Consider the following 17386-nt stretch of genomic DNA (forward strand, 5'->3'; position numbering starts at 1 on the left):
GGGACATAGTCGAAGGAGGACAAAAAAAGAGACAAGGGCAGAACAACATTTGGGGAAATGTTCAGCTACTCCGGCTTGCAGTTTGCTGTACTAATCATTCCTCTATTCCCCTGGGGGGTTTGGAGAACACATTCTGACATCCTCGTAAACATTTTAAGGAGCAAACGAACGTCACTAGGTGGTGAGGGACAAACACAAAGACATGGAAGTTTGTAAAGAAAAGACAACACTGAAGCTGCTGTAGTCTCATTTTACTATAAGAGAACAATTATGTAATTACTTTCTAGCAATGGTAACATTTGCTAGGAATTAAGCCTTGAAATCAGATACAGGTTACAATCAGTGATATTTCACTACTGTTGGTTTTGTCCATGACACAATGGATTGCAGCTCTTTCATCATCTGTTAATGATGAGATCCCCCCTGTTCCCCAGGGGCATATAATAATGAATTCATCATTTGTTCCATTTGGGTATACTGACCATATTTCTTCCTTGAATATAAGTATTATTCTAGGCACAAAGTTGGGTACTTGTATCTATTATTGAGGAATCGAGCGCCGTAAGAATTTGTGACATGCTGAAATTTAGCAGAGGAGAACAAACATCTGGAATAGGAATCTATCTCCTCACTACACAGATCACCTCTGTCTGTTCATCTGTCTCTCAGATCTTTTGGATCAGTCTGACTTTACACCTGTTAAGCCCATTAACTGACAATATTTTTTAAATATATAATAAGAATCTCCAATCATGAAAACAGAAATCCTGCAGCATATTTTAGTCGATTATTACACATATCAAAATGCACAGTACCTATGACAATAGTACAGTGGCATGAAAGCAAAATCAGTACTTGAAGATCACTACTGAGTGATAGACACACTTTGGATCCCTATAGGAATATTTAAAGATTGTCTTGGTTGGTGTTGTCTGTACTGAAAAGGGTGTTTTGTAGTATAGCATACTAAGTGTGGCTTGAAAATTCCTTTAAAATAAAATAAAAAAAGTTAATGCTGAACACACACATTATGTGACCATGTTGATGGAACGTTTTAGCAGGCAGACACCTTCCACTTCTCATCTCCAGATCAGCACACAAACCCCCATGACATGGCATGACCGCAGTCTTTGATGGTGTTTTTGCAAGCAGTGAAGTGAGTTCTCCCCCCTGTCAGAAAATAGTAATTACAGGGACTTTAAATCCTCACAGAAAGTCTCTCCATCGCTAAAACATCCAAAGTAAAGCTGTGGTTGTGATGGTAAACAAGAAAGTGATATAACTAATCTAAATCACTACACACATTGACTGTATGCTCTCCAGTAGCTTTGTGTGCTTGCCATACCACTATCCTGGACTTACATTTTAGTAAAGGTCAGTCCTGCGGTGAGTCCTGATTATTTGGGGCAATTTATTTGGATTTTATTCTTCATGATTATGTACATGCTTGTCTGACCTACAAGCCAAGGTTCCTGTTAAATAAGCCCAATGACATATTGTCTCAACATTAGCTGCTCAGAATGAGAGAGCACCCATGGGTGATGATAATCATCAAGCTGCATTGCAAACCTAAAGCCACACACTAACCCTGGCGGAATGCTAATGATAGTGACCGCCAGGCTGAACATCTGTGTGCAGAGACAAAATCCCCCAGAGTCCCTCCTCTGGAGGTGTGAGGAACATTAGGCATTCAAAGGGCGGATTGTGAGCAAACTATCACATTTCTCACCTTTAAGTGTGCTTGTGTTTCCACAGTAGAAAGAAAAATCCAATTAATTTAAAAAAGTCTGCAGAAATTAAACAGAAAACCCAAAATTGTCATGCACAAAGAGGAAATCAATAAATGAATTTGACTTCATGGGTTAATTTCATTACCTGGGTCATGGAAGGGGACCAGAGCAAAGTTATACAGAGGTCTCTTCGGTCTACTCAGGGATGTTTCCAAAATCTTGGAGGCACCCTCGATGACCTGGACCAGGTCGTCGTACATGGAGCCGGTCACATCAAAGACAAATGCCAGGGTGGATGCGCCCTCCGGGATGTCCTCCTTTGAGACTCCGGTCCCTGCGTCTTGCCCAGTGGAAAACGCCACTGACAACGCAAGGGACAGCCACACCATTGTGGTGCCCATTTCAGATCCAAAAGTCTACTCAAGCAAAGTTTTTGGGTAATTTGTTCTCTCCAGTCGGAACCTCAGGGTGAATCTCGATACATAGGCAGAGACATCGGGCTCTCAAAATTGACTAAAACTATTTAGAAATGTCTACAAATTTCACAGCATTAGCCTTCAGAAGGAATTGCTCGTTGGTGCTGCTGCTGTTTTAATGCACCCCTTTGGTTTCTTCTGCAGTTTCTGTGCGCAGGAGTTGCAGCCTTTCACCTCTCCTTCAGCTCGCTTTCTGAAGTCCCAGCAGCTCAGTGTCTGTTCTACTATGTGAGGGATCTGCAGTCAGGAGCCCTTGTTCAGCTCTGTCATACAAAGACCACCTCTCAGCTGGGTAGAAGTCTCCAAGGCGCAAACTACCCCATGCAGAGAAGAGGGGCTCTGATTGGCTGATATTTTTTGGGATGACTTCGAGGGACCCCCAAGCATAAATTGTTTTATCAGTAATTACAGCGAATCACAAACAGCTGCAATGCTATACACATCATCATGTATCCCATTATCGAACATAAATGTGTAACTTTGATGGGGTTTAAATGTCAATAACCCACTTGCTGCAGACACCAAATTATCAGAGAAATACTGTTGAATCTGAGCAGATTACTACATGCAAATTATTGGGAGAGAATTCAATGTATATCCTAAAATACTAACATAGAAAGTAAGAAATAGTGTGAAATACTGAACTTCAATGCATGAATCAAACAAGAATGAGACCAGAATAATCAGAAAGTACCTCTCCGCTTATTTTGAGCTCTCTATTGCCATCTAGGGGTTGTAATATGACCCTACACTAATTTCCCAGTAATTCACATTTTGGAACTTTTATTCATACTGTGTACAAATTATAATGCGATAAACTGTCTTAATTGGGATACATTTCTCCACCACTCTCATTGCAAAATAGCAGTAGACAGATTGTAAGTTTGATATGTGGCAAAAGCAAAATCACTCAAAACCACCAACAAGAACAGTGACAGCATAACACTAGCAAAGGGGTTTGAAAATGTACAAACTATAATATAAAAACCAGAAAAAATGCTGACACAAATATTTAAGTAAATATCAATTAATAATGATAATAATAATGTTTAATTTGTTGTCAGTGTTTTAGCACTTTATATGATGGCAAACGTCAAATTTCTCTAATTTGACAAAAACAAACAAACCCACGAACATACTCTATGTTTTATGTTACAGTATGAGATTAGAGTTGTCATTGATCATATGCATATTCTATTCTTATAAAATAATGACACTACTACATCATGGATTATCTTAAGGCGTTTTGGGAGCATTAGCCATTCAGTTTTTGCTGTTTCACAACTTGCTTCAATTAAGTTATTTTTGAATAATTAGGGAGAAAGCAACATTAGATACACAGGATGATTTATTTGGAAATGATGGTACTGCCTGATTATGAAGACCACTTCATGAGGAAGCATCTATATGTTATTTGTGTTTTTTAGTTTTAATTTCTAGTTTGTATATCCTGGGCCATTAGATCTCATCCATTTTTATATAAGTACTGTGTTTTCAGTGGTTGATTCCTCTACATGCATCTTTTGTTCTCAGTTCTTTTCAATACTAAACTGCAAACAATTATCATACTCTGGCGCTAGGGGGAGCTACTACACCACTGACACCTCACACAGTAGAAGAGCAGGGTTTTTAAGAATGGATTAGAACATAAGGACCAGAAACAGACTTTGAACAAAGATGACTCATGAATAAACAAAGACAAGTAAAAGTGAAGAGATCATAGCAGTAGCCTATATCAAAATACTTGTGATTTTTGGTGGAGAAGTGAAGTGTAGGAATTTTTAAAGGGAATTTTACTATGGTTTTACTGGAGGATGTGGATGGAAAGTTGCATGGAAATATTCAAATAACTATCCAAACCTTATTAACCAAGATACATTCAAATGATGTAGGAAGAGAGCATCTGCTGCTGAGACTTTTGCATGGCAAACAAATAAAGCTTTGTCGAAATGCACCATAACAAATCAAGCATGCAGGCAGTGATTATGCAATACATTTCTGCACATAAATAAATCACATGTCTTCTAAGCTGAAATAACAGGGGTTAGAGGTACAAAATGTTCCTAACAAGTTTATACATGGAAAAAATATATATTAGATGGATTAGTAACACGCTGGCTTACACGCTAATTGCCTGTGTGTCATTCATCACAACTCTTTGGGCAGGTTAATTTTATGATTGACTCATCTCAAAGCAATCTGAGGAAGTGGATATGCTGAAATATTGTGAATTCACACTTGCTTCTGCGTGCTTCCCTGGAAATAAAGTGGAGGTGTACTGTAGATAATCTGTACAAGAAGTGTATCTAGACATCCACACATGCACACTATCACATGCTATTGCTTGATTTCAAGGTGTAAGACAGATTCAATTCTGCCAAGAGATTCATTATCAGGTTTGGGCAAACAGAGCTGAACATTGTTTGAGTTCGTCAGGAACTGGTACATGTGTTTACACATCACTACCCAGTTTAGCAGGTAGACTTAAAATTTAAATAAACTTTTATGACCCTTTGCCTATAAAGTGTCACCAATTAAATTTAAAATACAGTATAAATACTACAGTGGAATTTGAACAGTTTGTACCAACAGAATATTTGGACACTTGGCACAACACTGTACAAAGGTAACAACAGCTCAAAGACAGTGATTCCCTTAGTTGACATGTATAGGTATTGATCTTGTGTTATTGCACCAGCTCCACATCTTGTGTTATTATTGACTTTACAGATTACCTTGTCTGGCAGGTTTCATTGATTTAATTTTCTGTAAATCCACAGTATATTCTGTTGATTATGTTTCCTATGGGTAATACTTTCTGTTGTTCAAAGCTGCTGTTTGTCCTCCAGTGTCTGTTAATGTTTAAATGCAAAAATCAAAAATACCAGTGTTTTGGCAAGCAGGTTAACTGACAAAACCAAATAACCCAATTAGTCTTGCACAATTTCACTTTCCATTGCACACACGTGAATAGCCAAGACACAACTTTCACAAACAGACATTTAGCTTCAGTATACTGTACCAGCAGTTTCTAGGTGAAACTTTGAGAAATGGAGGACAGGGAGGAGAATTCAATACAATTGTAATCCTACTTTAACTGCACACTTGTTTCCAGAGCAACAATGAAGCAACAGTGCAGCTGCTACATAGTTGCAAGACTTGAAATGCTGCAGTACAAGTTATAGAAAGATGGTGGGAGGATATTTCTTCAGTGGCTAATAATGAGATATGACACATACTTTAACATGCACTGGTAAATGGATAGTTTATATAATACAGCCTCTCTACATTGTGAAAAAAATAGAAAACTTGAGGTGAGAGGAAAGAAGTCAAGTCAGGATATCAAGACATATCAATGACACTGCCATATTTGATGTCACATACACAAAGTCATAAATTGTCAAAAAAATGTTATATTTATTGGTAATTAAATGAGTCGTCTGTCACTGTAAACAAAAGAAGAGAGAGGAGAGCTGAGGTAATGACAGGAAGGAAGTTTGAAAATCAGGCCAGAATACACAGTTTCACATCACAACTTTCTCCTGCCTGCATTGCTTCTAGCAGTCAGTCACGTCTTTGTTTGTTCTCTGCTTTCTTTCAGTCAATAGTTCTTAAAAATACCCAGGGGAAACCTACTAAAGGGTGCTAGAAGTCATTTCTACAAACCATTTGAGCCACATGAAAGGGTGTCTTTTCCTGTGTGTGTGTTTCTGCTTGTGTTGAATTTTTTTATAGCTGGTAAAGTGCAAATTATTAGCTGCTGAGTGCAGGCTCACAGGACAGGCATGACTGTCGCATATAAACACCAGCCTCTCTGTCTCCCAAACAAGATCCACATGACACATGGGCTCCATCCCTCCAGTAAGCCAACCAGAAAGCCCGCCCTGGGGCCTGGTGCTCTGTTGCCCAACAGACCTAATCCCCGGGCTTACTGCCTCTCATCTCTGTAAAGTCCATCTTTTGTGGTGAATACAACTCATCTGGCCAATGAAGCTCATTGGTTGTGCCCATACACACCAACATACCCTTTGTAATCCCTCTCCATTCTTTCTTTTTATCTCTCTCTGACACTCTGGGTCTCTCGCTTTCATAAACACGTACTGTACAGTAAAGACGAGGGTAACCACGCGAATACCCGCATTTGTGTACACAAACAATTGTCCCTATTCTCTCACTCTCTTCCCTCTCACCCACCCCAAAGTAACACAGAAGCAGTGATGAAAAGATGTCTTTGTTCTTTGGCTATTTTTATCAAGACTTTATAAATATTAAAAAACTATTGAAAAATGAGATTGAAATGAAGAAGAAACAGCAGACACGTGCATCAAGGAGAAAAGCATTGAAACTGAGTTTTCAGTGGAAATGTTACACTCTTAAAAATAGACTGCTTCAATCATCTGTGACTTTGAAGGCACAAAACACAGCAGACCTTACACAATGAGAACTGAGGACGTCTGACTTCTGAAAACTGCAGACAGACTGCAGTTGTTCTTCACTCTGTGTAGTTGGGTGATAATGAAACAGACAGACGAGGAAAGAAGAAGCTTCTCTCTGTCCGTCAGACTCAGATTTAACTGGATCAAGCTAAATACTGCTGCCTGGCTACCTCATTTCATTGTTTCTTGTACCTTTCTCTGTCTCTCTCTTTACTCTGGCCTCTGGTGCCATTTGGTCTGCACATTCCTCCCCTTCAAAGCTACTGTTAGTGCTGATCACATAGTTAAGCACTCATTCATGCTTTGTTTGTTACAGTCCGGGAGCACAGATTTTTGCGAGAACAGTGTGCGTATGTGTGTGTATGTGTATGTGTGTGTGTGTGTCTCTGTGTGTCTGTGTTTGTGAGCATGTGAGTGTTGTGGGTGTGTCAAAGAGTGAAAGAGAGACACAGAGAACAAGGGTGAGAGAAACGTGAAGAGCATACTATAGCTTAGCAAGGACAAGAATTGAGACCTATGGTAACCTCTGATGGCTCATTTACATTTGAAAATGCACCTGTTTGTTCTGATTCATTGCAGCCGTCGGTGATTTGGTTGCCATGGTCACAATTATGTGTTTATTGCAAACAGGCCAAGTAAGACAATAGGATGATTAAGCCATTTACTGTACGTGATTATATAAAGTGAATCTCCCTCTAGTGATTTGAGAAGAACAGAACAACATGACCTCCATCAACAACTGACTAATGCAATTGCAACTGAATAATCCACATATTATTAAAATTACAACAATGTAATTGCACACAACATAAATGGAGAATGAGTTTAAAATAGGATATATCCTTCCTTGCTTGACCATATCAATCACATTACTACCCAAACAATTTGTATCAAACAACACATTTTTTTCTCCTGACACACATATGTTGTTTTTTTGTAGTTTTTTATTTATTTTCTTCCCTTGGTCTCATTTTCTTCTTTCCATTGTTTAAGACTTAAATCTAGGTTAAACTTTAAATAGGTATGTTTAATTGATTGATTAATTGATTTGATTTAGCAATAAAAATAAGCAATATGCACTACCATCTTGCTCAAAAACATCACAATATGTCTCCAAAACTGGAGATATGTGGTTTCACAAAAGCAACAGGTAAACATTGAAGTAAAGTAGAGCCCAGGCAGCTGGCTAATTGAGGATGCTCAGTCAGTGCAGCTTTCTGGGAACAGTGTTTGTCAGAAAAATTACACACAAATCCACCTACTATAATCCCACTACAAATACCAAAGCTGTTAGAAGGATGTGATACTGTCTGTGTTCCATACTACTGTAACATTTACGTGTGTGTAGGGGAATTTGGGTCAGTCATATGACTTTCTATCTGGGCAATTACAGCATCCCCACTTGACTACTGCAAAAAGGACCAATTGAACTGTGGCAACTGGCTATTGTCTGTCTAAAGCACCCAATAAACCAGGGTATAAAACAGAAGAAGAAAACAGACGACTCTGCTGAATTGTCTGTTTTTTTTAGTCTTGTCCATTCATGTTCTCTCTGCCTCTTGTATCCTTCTTAACATGGTTGTTGACGTCACTCTTTCTGTCAAGCACTTATGTAATGTTCATGTCTTCGTTCTTCTTCTTTTCCATCCAATATATATGTGTGTGTGTGTGTGTGTGTGTGTGTGTGTTTAGTGAGAACTTCTGTGGAAATCAGGGGACAGAAGAACAGTGAGGCACTATGCAAGACTGGGCAATGATGATAACAATGAAGGGACATGCCATAAATAATTAAATGAGAGGAATGGTGGGATGGATGGAGGGATGATACAGAATGAGAACAGATTTAAGTTGAAGAGAATAAAATAATAGCTTAGAGAAAAGGGAGAAGGAGGGCGTATACAACAGATGGTTGTATTACGCAATGAATATACACAGTGTGTATTTTTTCACGCTTGTCTTTTCCTCTTTTCATGCAAACATACACTCAAGAACATAAGCAGTCAAATTCAATTCACACACACAAATACACAAAACAAAAATTAGACAAACACGCACATGCAAGAATATTATGGGAACGATGACTTTATCTCCTCCCATGCAGCCCTTTTCTCAAAACACTGCCTTGACCTTATCCAACTGAAGGAACTTTTATAATCACAGTTGATTTTCTGCAACTAAAGACTCACAGACTCATGTTTTCTCCTGACAGAGGGCACCTGTGTGTGTGAATCAGGCATCTTGAGTGTGTGTGTATGCATTTCTGTATGTTTTTGTGCTGAGGGACATTATGTCTTCACTCTGTTTCCACACACAGGGAAGCATTGGTCAAAAAATAGACACATTTCATCAGAAAGTCTCACTTCCCATGGCCTTGAGGAACCTGACTTGTGGATGACTCTTACATAAGAACATGGAAAAAAATGTCAGGCCTGCATGTTTGAAAATTCTGTTTTTTTATTTTATTTTATTTTTGAACAGAAACATAATAAACAACTGAGCATGCAGCACATGGTCTGTAGATAATACAAGTGAAACAAAAGGTTTAAATTACTTATATTACTTATTATATTGTTAGTTCAGTCTTTTAATAACATCCTTTAAAGTTTGACTGTGAGCAAAGTCAGGAAGTAGTCTATATAATATGTGTACACAGTTCCTCTAGTTATGTGACAGTTCCCACCACATATTTTCCTGCAGCCTCTCAACGGTAGTGTCGATATGAACAAAGCAAAATGAACAACCTGTCCAATTTAATGTGTATCTGTTTGATTAATTCTGTGATTATTTTCTCTACATTCAGGTATCTAATGAACACATTTTTTAAATTACTATTCATAAAATTGATCATGAGCATGATACACATTCACAAGGAAAAGAGAAAAGAAAAAGAAGCTTATGTTAAAGTAGAGTCTTTTTCAGGATTTTTGCATACCTCACCCAGCATGTCTGAAAGGCCCAAACGACATTACCAGTAACTAAGATTCAAGAATAGACTCCCTCAGCAAAGACAGAGAAAGAGACAAGTCTATGATCTGGAAAGTATAACAAACATTTACCATGTAATTCTGTGCAGTATATCTGTACGTACAGTAAATGCCAATGACATTTAAAGTATTTAAAACCAAAAAATTGGTTGGTCACCATAGTTATCCACAAAAGTCAAAATCACAGGATAAAACTACATGAAGTTACTTGCTGTCAAAATTAACAACTGTAATTTTTAGTGAAGGTATATGCCAACATTAGACGTCATAATTTCATTTGAAATATTTTAAAGCCAAAAATGTAAGCTAGCTGCATCTGCTAGCCTATGTTAAAGAGTTAACTGGATCAAAACTGCTCCACAGAAAGCAACTACTACTGTTAATTGTTGTCAGTTATTCACATCAGATGGTTTGGATGGGAATAAAATGTGACCAAAAACACCATGTGAACTTCTATTTGTCTTGGGCCTGTCCTATCATGTGTGTTTTTAAATAGCACACCTGCTTGTGAGTTTTCACGAGGAAACCATTAACCTTGGTGGTTGTTAAAGATTTCTGCTCTAGACTGTTCTGACAAATGTGTAAGAAAATCCATAAAGTTAATGGAAAACTAGGATGATTGGCCTTCATAGTTCTGAGGGGGGTAAAAAAGGGAAAACTTCAATGGATTCACCTTATTTACACCTGGTGGTCTTAAGTCTTGCCATAAAGTATCAAATATTAATCTCCCTGGTGTACATGGAGATAAATAAATAAATAACTTTAATTCCTTTCTTTAGTTTATTATACCATATAATGATTCTGTGTTATTTATACCATGGGGCTTGACACCCATCTAATTGGTAATTCTTTCAGGTCATCTGGTTGTTGAATAATCCATCAGTTCCTGAGAAATAGGCCAATCAAATCAGTTTCTTGGAAAAACAAACATGCAAAAAATTCACCACAGAAACAGACACATACACGTACACACACAGAAGCACACTTAAACATGAAAATAAACATGCTGTAAAATAAAGGCCACACATATTGAACATTCTGTATTTGTAAGACAAATTTATATTCCGACCTTGTATACCTCAGTGGTACCACAGAAACTCACGTGTACAGGTACGGGTTTCAGATTACTAATATACTTCACCATGGTAACAGTGATGTAGGCAAGTGCAGATTTATCTGTAGGGAGAGGCATATTGACAAGGTCACTGCAGGTTTTCTTAATCAGACTGACTGCTGTATGTGTGTGTACTAGTGGGCTACTGTATACTGAATGTGTGTGACAGATTGCTTCACATTCTAGTGACACAGGTAACTTATTATATCTGCTGTTTTCTTTTCTAAATGCAGATAATCTGACAAAAAAAGAAGTCATTATTGTAGTAGTACAAAGCGCTGACTACACTGGAGAGGATTGTTGCAGCAATAACATTCATACAGTGGTACCAACATAGTCAGCCTTCCCCTCCATGATGTAGAGGCGCTGTACTGTATCAGCCCTGTGACCTTGGTCATCATTGAAACTTAAGGATTTTTTTCTGAACTGGCTGTGTGCCTATGCTGTACTGTGTACACGGTGGATGTGCCCTCACCTGGGAAAGGCATGTGATGAGAGCATAACATCACAGTAATGTATTTAATGTATTATTCTTCCTTTCTGTGACACCATTTTTTGCTCCTATCATTCATCTGTCACTTACGGACAACTTATGTCTATGATTATACATTAGTATAATTTTGTCCTCTATCAGCTACACTGCTGTCATCTCACCCCCTCTCCTCTTAATACCATCTTTCTCTACACAAACCAGAATTTATTAGCCACGCACTGACTCATGGAATGACAATGTTAATCTGTCAGTCTGTCCTTCATTTGCCTAATCCTAACCACTTGCAGGGTTCAGGATGCAAACTTGAGTCTCTGTTGAAACTGACTTCTGAACATGCAATGTCGTATATGAATGTAATTTCTAGAAGTTGAGGTATTGAGTCCCCCTCAGGATGAGTTTTAATAACTTTGGTGATCCCTGAATTTTCATCTAGTGACAATATCAGGTCAAAATTTAAAGGTAGAATATGTAGAATGAGCAGAACAACGCCATCTAATGTCTCGAGATCGTAGTCGCAACAACCAAAAAGTAATTCCAGCAGTCGGGTTGCCAGGTCCGGTGCTGCATTTTATTTTAGCTCTAACTCTGTAAATATACCACTTTATCCACATGTCTAACCTTTTTAGGTGAGAAAGTAGCCCTTTAGATCCACAATGTGATGCTAATTTGTGCCAATAACATCTGCTTAAAGTTTTGTTCCTGCGAATTCGGAGCCACTCAAGTTAGCCGTAGCGAGTAACGCACTTCCGGTCATTTTCACAAAATAAAACACCCGTTGCCTTTTATTATTAAGAAAACCATAACGATAGAGTTGGTGCTTTTATTTTGAAAACAGGAAGCGAACATACCCTCGCTGTAACTGACTTGAAACCACCGAGGTACATTACATTGTAACGCCAGTGGGAGTAGCAGCCATAGACATATATACGGCAGCAATGTCTCTGCATGTACTGCCTAATCCTAAACACCGATTGGCTTGTGTGTGGTGTCGTCAGAAGCAGAAGAGGCTCACGGTCGTAAACATCTAGTCACGTGTACTCTGAGATGGACGCGCAGGTCAGGAAATGACGTAAACGGACCGTATATGGTTTGTTATTTGTGTTATTACATTACGTGTTGGACTAAATACATGTTGACATATTGAGGAAAATATTCCGGTTTTATGGAAACGGATTTCATATTTCACAAGAATGGATACTTGGCGAGCTGTACAGAAAGTCCTGTGTCATAAGATGATCGTTGTGGATAAAGGGAAGACTTTGAAGATATGTAGGCATTATAGTTTTTCTCACTTAGCTGAGTGGCTAGCCGAGCTAATCGCTAATACTATTACGGCTGTGAGCAACCATATAAGTCGTGAGTGGTCTTGAATGAATCAGAACAATCTCAGCTTTCCAACAATGTACGGCATGAATATATATGTTTAAGGGTTGGTGTTTAAAACGTTCAGAAGAACGTGTGGCTACCTCCTAACATCCGTCCCGTCCCGTGAACGGAACAGCGTGCGTTAAGAGGTTAATGATCAAATGTCAAAATCCGAATAGCGTCAGAAAGTTAACCCACTCTCCACATTTCCATTTCTACCGTTTTGATACTTCATGGTACACAAACAAATAGCATCTCATATGAAAGCTAAGACCCTGGCGAGTTCAACAGTACCACTATTATTGCGCTAAAAACTCAGTGAACCAGCAGCCAAAGAATACAAAGGTAAACAACCACTTATTTACAGCGACTAACAGATATTCTGTCTTACCTTCGAAGTTTTGTGATGAAAAGTTGTATTTGAGAGCAAAAAACGCTGGTTTTAGTAAGTCCAACACGGCTGTGTTTGTTTACAACTCCATTTCACCCAGTGCCAGCCTACAGTAGCTGCGCTGGAACAACAGACAACCCTGGCAACCCGCAATTCCGGCCGCTAAATGGCTGGTACAATGTACACAGAACGTGTCAGAACGTCATTGTCAACCCGTCAAAAAATTTTAAAAATATTAATTCAGACTAAATATTTTTTTTTATGGAAAAGCAATACTTTCATTCTGTACCCCTCAAAACGCTCCGTGGCTGTATTATTTTTAAAAAAATATATAGCTTTTAATAAATATTCTACATATTCAACCTTTAAATTTTGGTAACATGGTAAGCAAAGATGTTGAACATAGCTGGCCAACATCACTATGTTATCATGCTAAAATTAGCATTCATCTCAAACACCTCTGTGCCTACAGCCTCACAGAGCTGCTAGCACAGTTGTAGTCTGGTTCAAGTACAGACGTTAAGCTTCCAAATGTGCATGTACACCATCCTAAACCACCAACGATGGTTTTGGTGATCCATCCCAATGTTTCAGTGGTTGGGGAAAAATTGTCTCCTATAATAGGAAGCAGTTATGCTTTCTCATTTGTTATTTTTGGACATATTTGGACTTTTGGTCTGCCCCAAATTGCATCATTTCATGAAGAAAGTTGAGTTGACTAGAGCAAAGTCTCTTAAGAGAACACACACAACAGACTGGGCAGCTAAGCTGTTTACCCTGTGGGCTGCGGTCATCAATTCTGCAGCATCTGTTGTGCAGTTAGAGGTTAGAAAATTCCATTTTAGCCGAGCTGGTGCAAAAAGGGGGTTTCTTGATTTCTCTTACCCTAAGCACTGAAATGTACAACTCACTAGCACTAATGGAAAAACAAATACTATTTTATTAATCCACTTTCACTGAATTTAAAAGGAAGAGATGGCAACTGTGACGTACAAAAACAAAATAGTTCCAGTTGACCTCAATTCAGAACGTGCAACCCTTCCACAGCCTCACAGGGAGCAGTGTTTGGCTTCAACATACAAACAACTTGTTGAGACCTTTAGGAAGGCCAAAGAAAGAACTTTGAAAAAGATTGTTTTTGACCAAAACACAAGATTGTGGTCAAAATATCAACACAGCTCTTCACTGCCTGATCAAGATGGCTACTGCTGTGTTTTCTCTGAGAGATTAATTGAACACTATCTACTATCTAAAATCTCTGGAATCCTTTTTTGTTCCTACTGAAGTTATACAACATGAGTTTAGAAGAGGTTACATCAACCTTATCATAAAACTGGGTAAGAAATCCAACTCTGGACGAAATTCTGCTTTATTAGGATTCTCAAGGCCTCTGGCCTTGTAGGCCTCAGACTAGGCCTCGAGCTCTGTTGGATATAACAAACAAGTGGAACAACCTTGATGTAAATCATGTCACATCGAGAAAAAGAGGAAGACATGGTGTCTCTTGCTCAGGTACATGATATGCTTGAACAACAGAAAATTGAAATGGAACGTGCACACCGGACAGGGAAACCTGTTACCAATAGAGAAAGACCAAGACCGATAGTTGTCAAATTTGTCAAATTCAAGGACAAACTTGCCATTTCGGAGAAGGAAAAAAATCTCAAGGGATCTAACATACATCAATGAGGATTACACTGAAGCTGTAAGACAAAAACGCAAGGAACTCTTGCCAGCCATGAAGGCTGCCCATGCTCGTGGGGACATAGCCTACTTGAGGCATGACAAGCTGATTGTCCATCCCCCTGCTCACAAGCAGTCCATGAAGAGTAACAGATCTGTATAACACATGAGTCAGTCTTGTATATATCCTTCCCATTGTCTCTCATTCATATTAGTATTTGATCGCATTTCATAACATTAAAAAACATCTGTCAATGCCCCTGTCCCACCAATGTGATCTTGACAAATAAAAATCTTAATTTGCAACAGTGGCATGGAACAAATTTCAAAATGGTTTCAATCTAATAAATGATCTTTAAATATAAAAAAGTCTAATTTTATTATATTTGCTAATAAAAACAAGATATACTGCAAAGATGAAACAAAAATTATAATCAATGGAACAGAAATGTCCCAGGTTACTTCCACAACATTACTGGTTGATGAGAGATTGAGCTGGAAAGAGCACATCAATCTAGTAGGTTACCAGATCGCTTGGTGTCATCAGGAAAATTTTATGACCTGGTTAATCAGAAATGTCTACTTACTTTATATTATAGCTTGATTTATCCACACCTTATATACTGCAACATTGTTTGGGGCCAGTACATATGCCTCCAACCTCCATAGTATTTATCTAGTTCAGAAAACATTTGTTAGAACTGCCACATTTTCAAAACGACTAGATCCTTCCGCTCCCCTTTTCAAAAAACTCAAGATAATGACAATTTTTCAGATCAATATATACCAAATATGCATTTTTATCATAATTGAAGTACATGTATATTCCAAATTCCACTCCTAAATCTTTCAGTGAATATTTCCAAGTCAACTCACAATTACATAAGTACAATACTTGAAAATTGACAAGACTTCACCCTCCTCATTGGACTACCCTTGGTCAATTTTCCTTAAAATACGGGGGTACAATAGTTTGGTATGATCAATTTAATAGTTCCATACAGTTCTCCTCTCTTAACACATAAAAGAGCAGTTTAGGGGCTGCTCTGTAGTACACACACTCATACAAAGGCATGTATGCATGCGCATGCAGGCACACACACGCGCGCACACATACATACTTCTACACTTTTGTTTTATTTTTAATTTTAATTTCTAATATTATTTATTTATTTATTTTTATGGTAATTATTATTTTTTTTATATTTCATAGTTACTTGTTTTTAATCTAACTTGTGAATTCTAATATAGGTAGAGGCCCTATATAAGCCCTTTTGGGTTTCTTGCCGCTACCTTGCACCTTTCTTTTGTTGTTATTTCTTTATCTTTTGCTTTTTGTCTTATTGTGCAAAATAAAAAACTTCAAACTTCACTGCTGGAATGTGACATAGAGGAAAAATACAATATGCACATGGATCCAAGCCACAGTACCAGAATACTTTAAAACAGGTCACTCCATTTGAAGTTCTTGCATTATTAACACATCTATAAAAAGGCTATAGATCCATATAAAGAAGCACTTCATGTCATCATCTCATGCACTTTCCTCATCTTTCTGATTGCTATAAAGACAACATCGCTTCTTTTGTTGTTTTTAGCTCATATTCAAAGCAAAGACTTTAGTTTAAAATGTCTGTTGTATTGTTCAGGGAAATCAAATTAGTAATTTTGACATTATAAATCATATATATTTTTATGTTGGTAATTATGGTAATTACTTGTAGTAGTTTTAGTAGGCACAACATTAAAACATCTTAAATTTGAAAATTTAAGAGGCAAGTGGATAATTTATTTACAGCAATAAAAACATAAATGTGGGAAACACAAATAAAATGTTTTCTTTGTCAGTGAGGGAGCTAACTGTCTTCATTTCAGTTTTCCCACATGTCCTTGTTTACAGTTTCTCTTAAATACAAAATTATATAATTACCATGCATATAATATATGCATTTTACATGCTAGAATAGCCATTTGTGCACATCATTTTATAATTATTCATGAATATGTGATTTTCCTGGATGTAATTTTATTGTACACTGTTGTACCATGTCCAATTATGTATTTTTATATTGTTTGCTACGGTATATAGAGCAAGACAGCCACGGGTATGTTATTATCCTACCTCTAAAGCAAATATTATGGTCTGCCATGCCTGACATTTTCTGTTGGTGCCATAACAAAACACATCATAGGCAACAATGATAAAAAAGAAGCTTCTTGAATAACACAACAGTACCGAAGGTAATCTCAAAATTTTCCACAAGATGGTCCAGTCATTATATACTGGAATGAGCAGAAAAGGCAAACATATGATCAAGGCCAGTGTATCTATTTCTGTTGGGACTCCTGAATTTTAAACAAATATGCATATAATTGGATATGGTTATCAACACAACAGTAAACATCTGTTCAGTTATATAAAGCTATACAGTAGCTCTCTAGAGCTCTAAAAACATATTGTGTGTGTGTGTTATGCTGTACAGTATGTGACAGATCACAAAGCCCTACATATCCATCAATGTGCATTAGCACTCTCTCTTCACAACTAATTCACACTCTGTAGCCTATACTGTAAATGTCATGGCCTCCCCTCCTACAGCAATACTAACTTGGATATATGATTTTAAATCCTGTATGTTCAGGTGATATCCCATTTACACTGACACACGCAGATACTGACATTGAGAAAGACTAGAAGTAATAAAAAGTACATT

General features: G+C 37.7%; 1 protein-coding gene across 1 annotated transcript in view; it reads right to left on the bottom strand.

The window, feature by feature from the left end:
- hmcn1 (hemicentin 1) overlaps positions 1 to 2197 on the bottom strand; it is a 78363-nt gene extending 76166 nt beyond the window's left edge. The window contains exon 1 of the mRNA XM_053322600.1: positions 1876 to 2197. Coding sequence (XP_053178575.1) covers positions 1876 to 2131 — 256 coding nt within the window. The 5' untranslated portion in view covers positions 2132 to 2197. The remainder of the gene's footprint in view (positions 1 to 1875) is intronic.
- Positions 2198 to 17386: the final 15189 nt, after the last annotated feature.

Source organism: Scomber japonicus, chromosome 7, assembly GCF_027409825.1.
Source record: "Scomber japonicus isolate fScoJap1 chromosome 7, fScoJap1.pri, whole genome shotgun sequence".
NCBI lineage: Eukaryota > Metazoa > Chordata > Actinopteri > Scombriformes > Scombridae > Scomber > Scomber japonicus.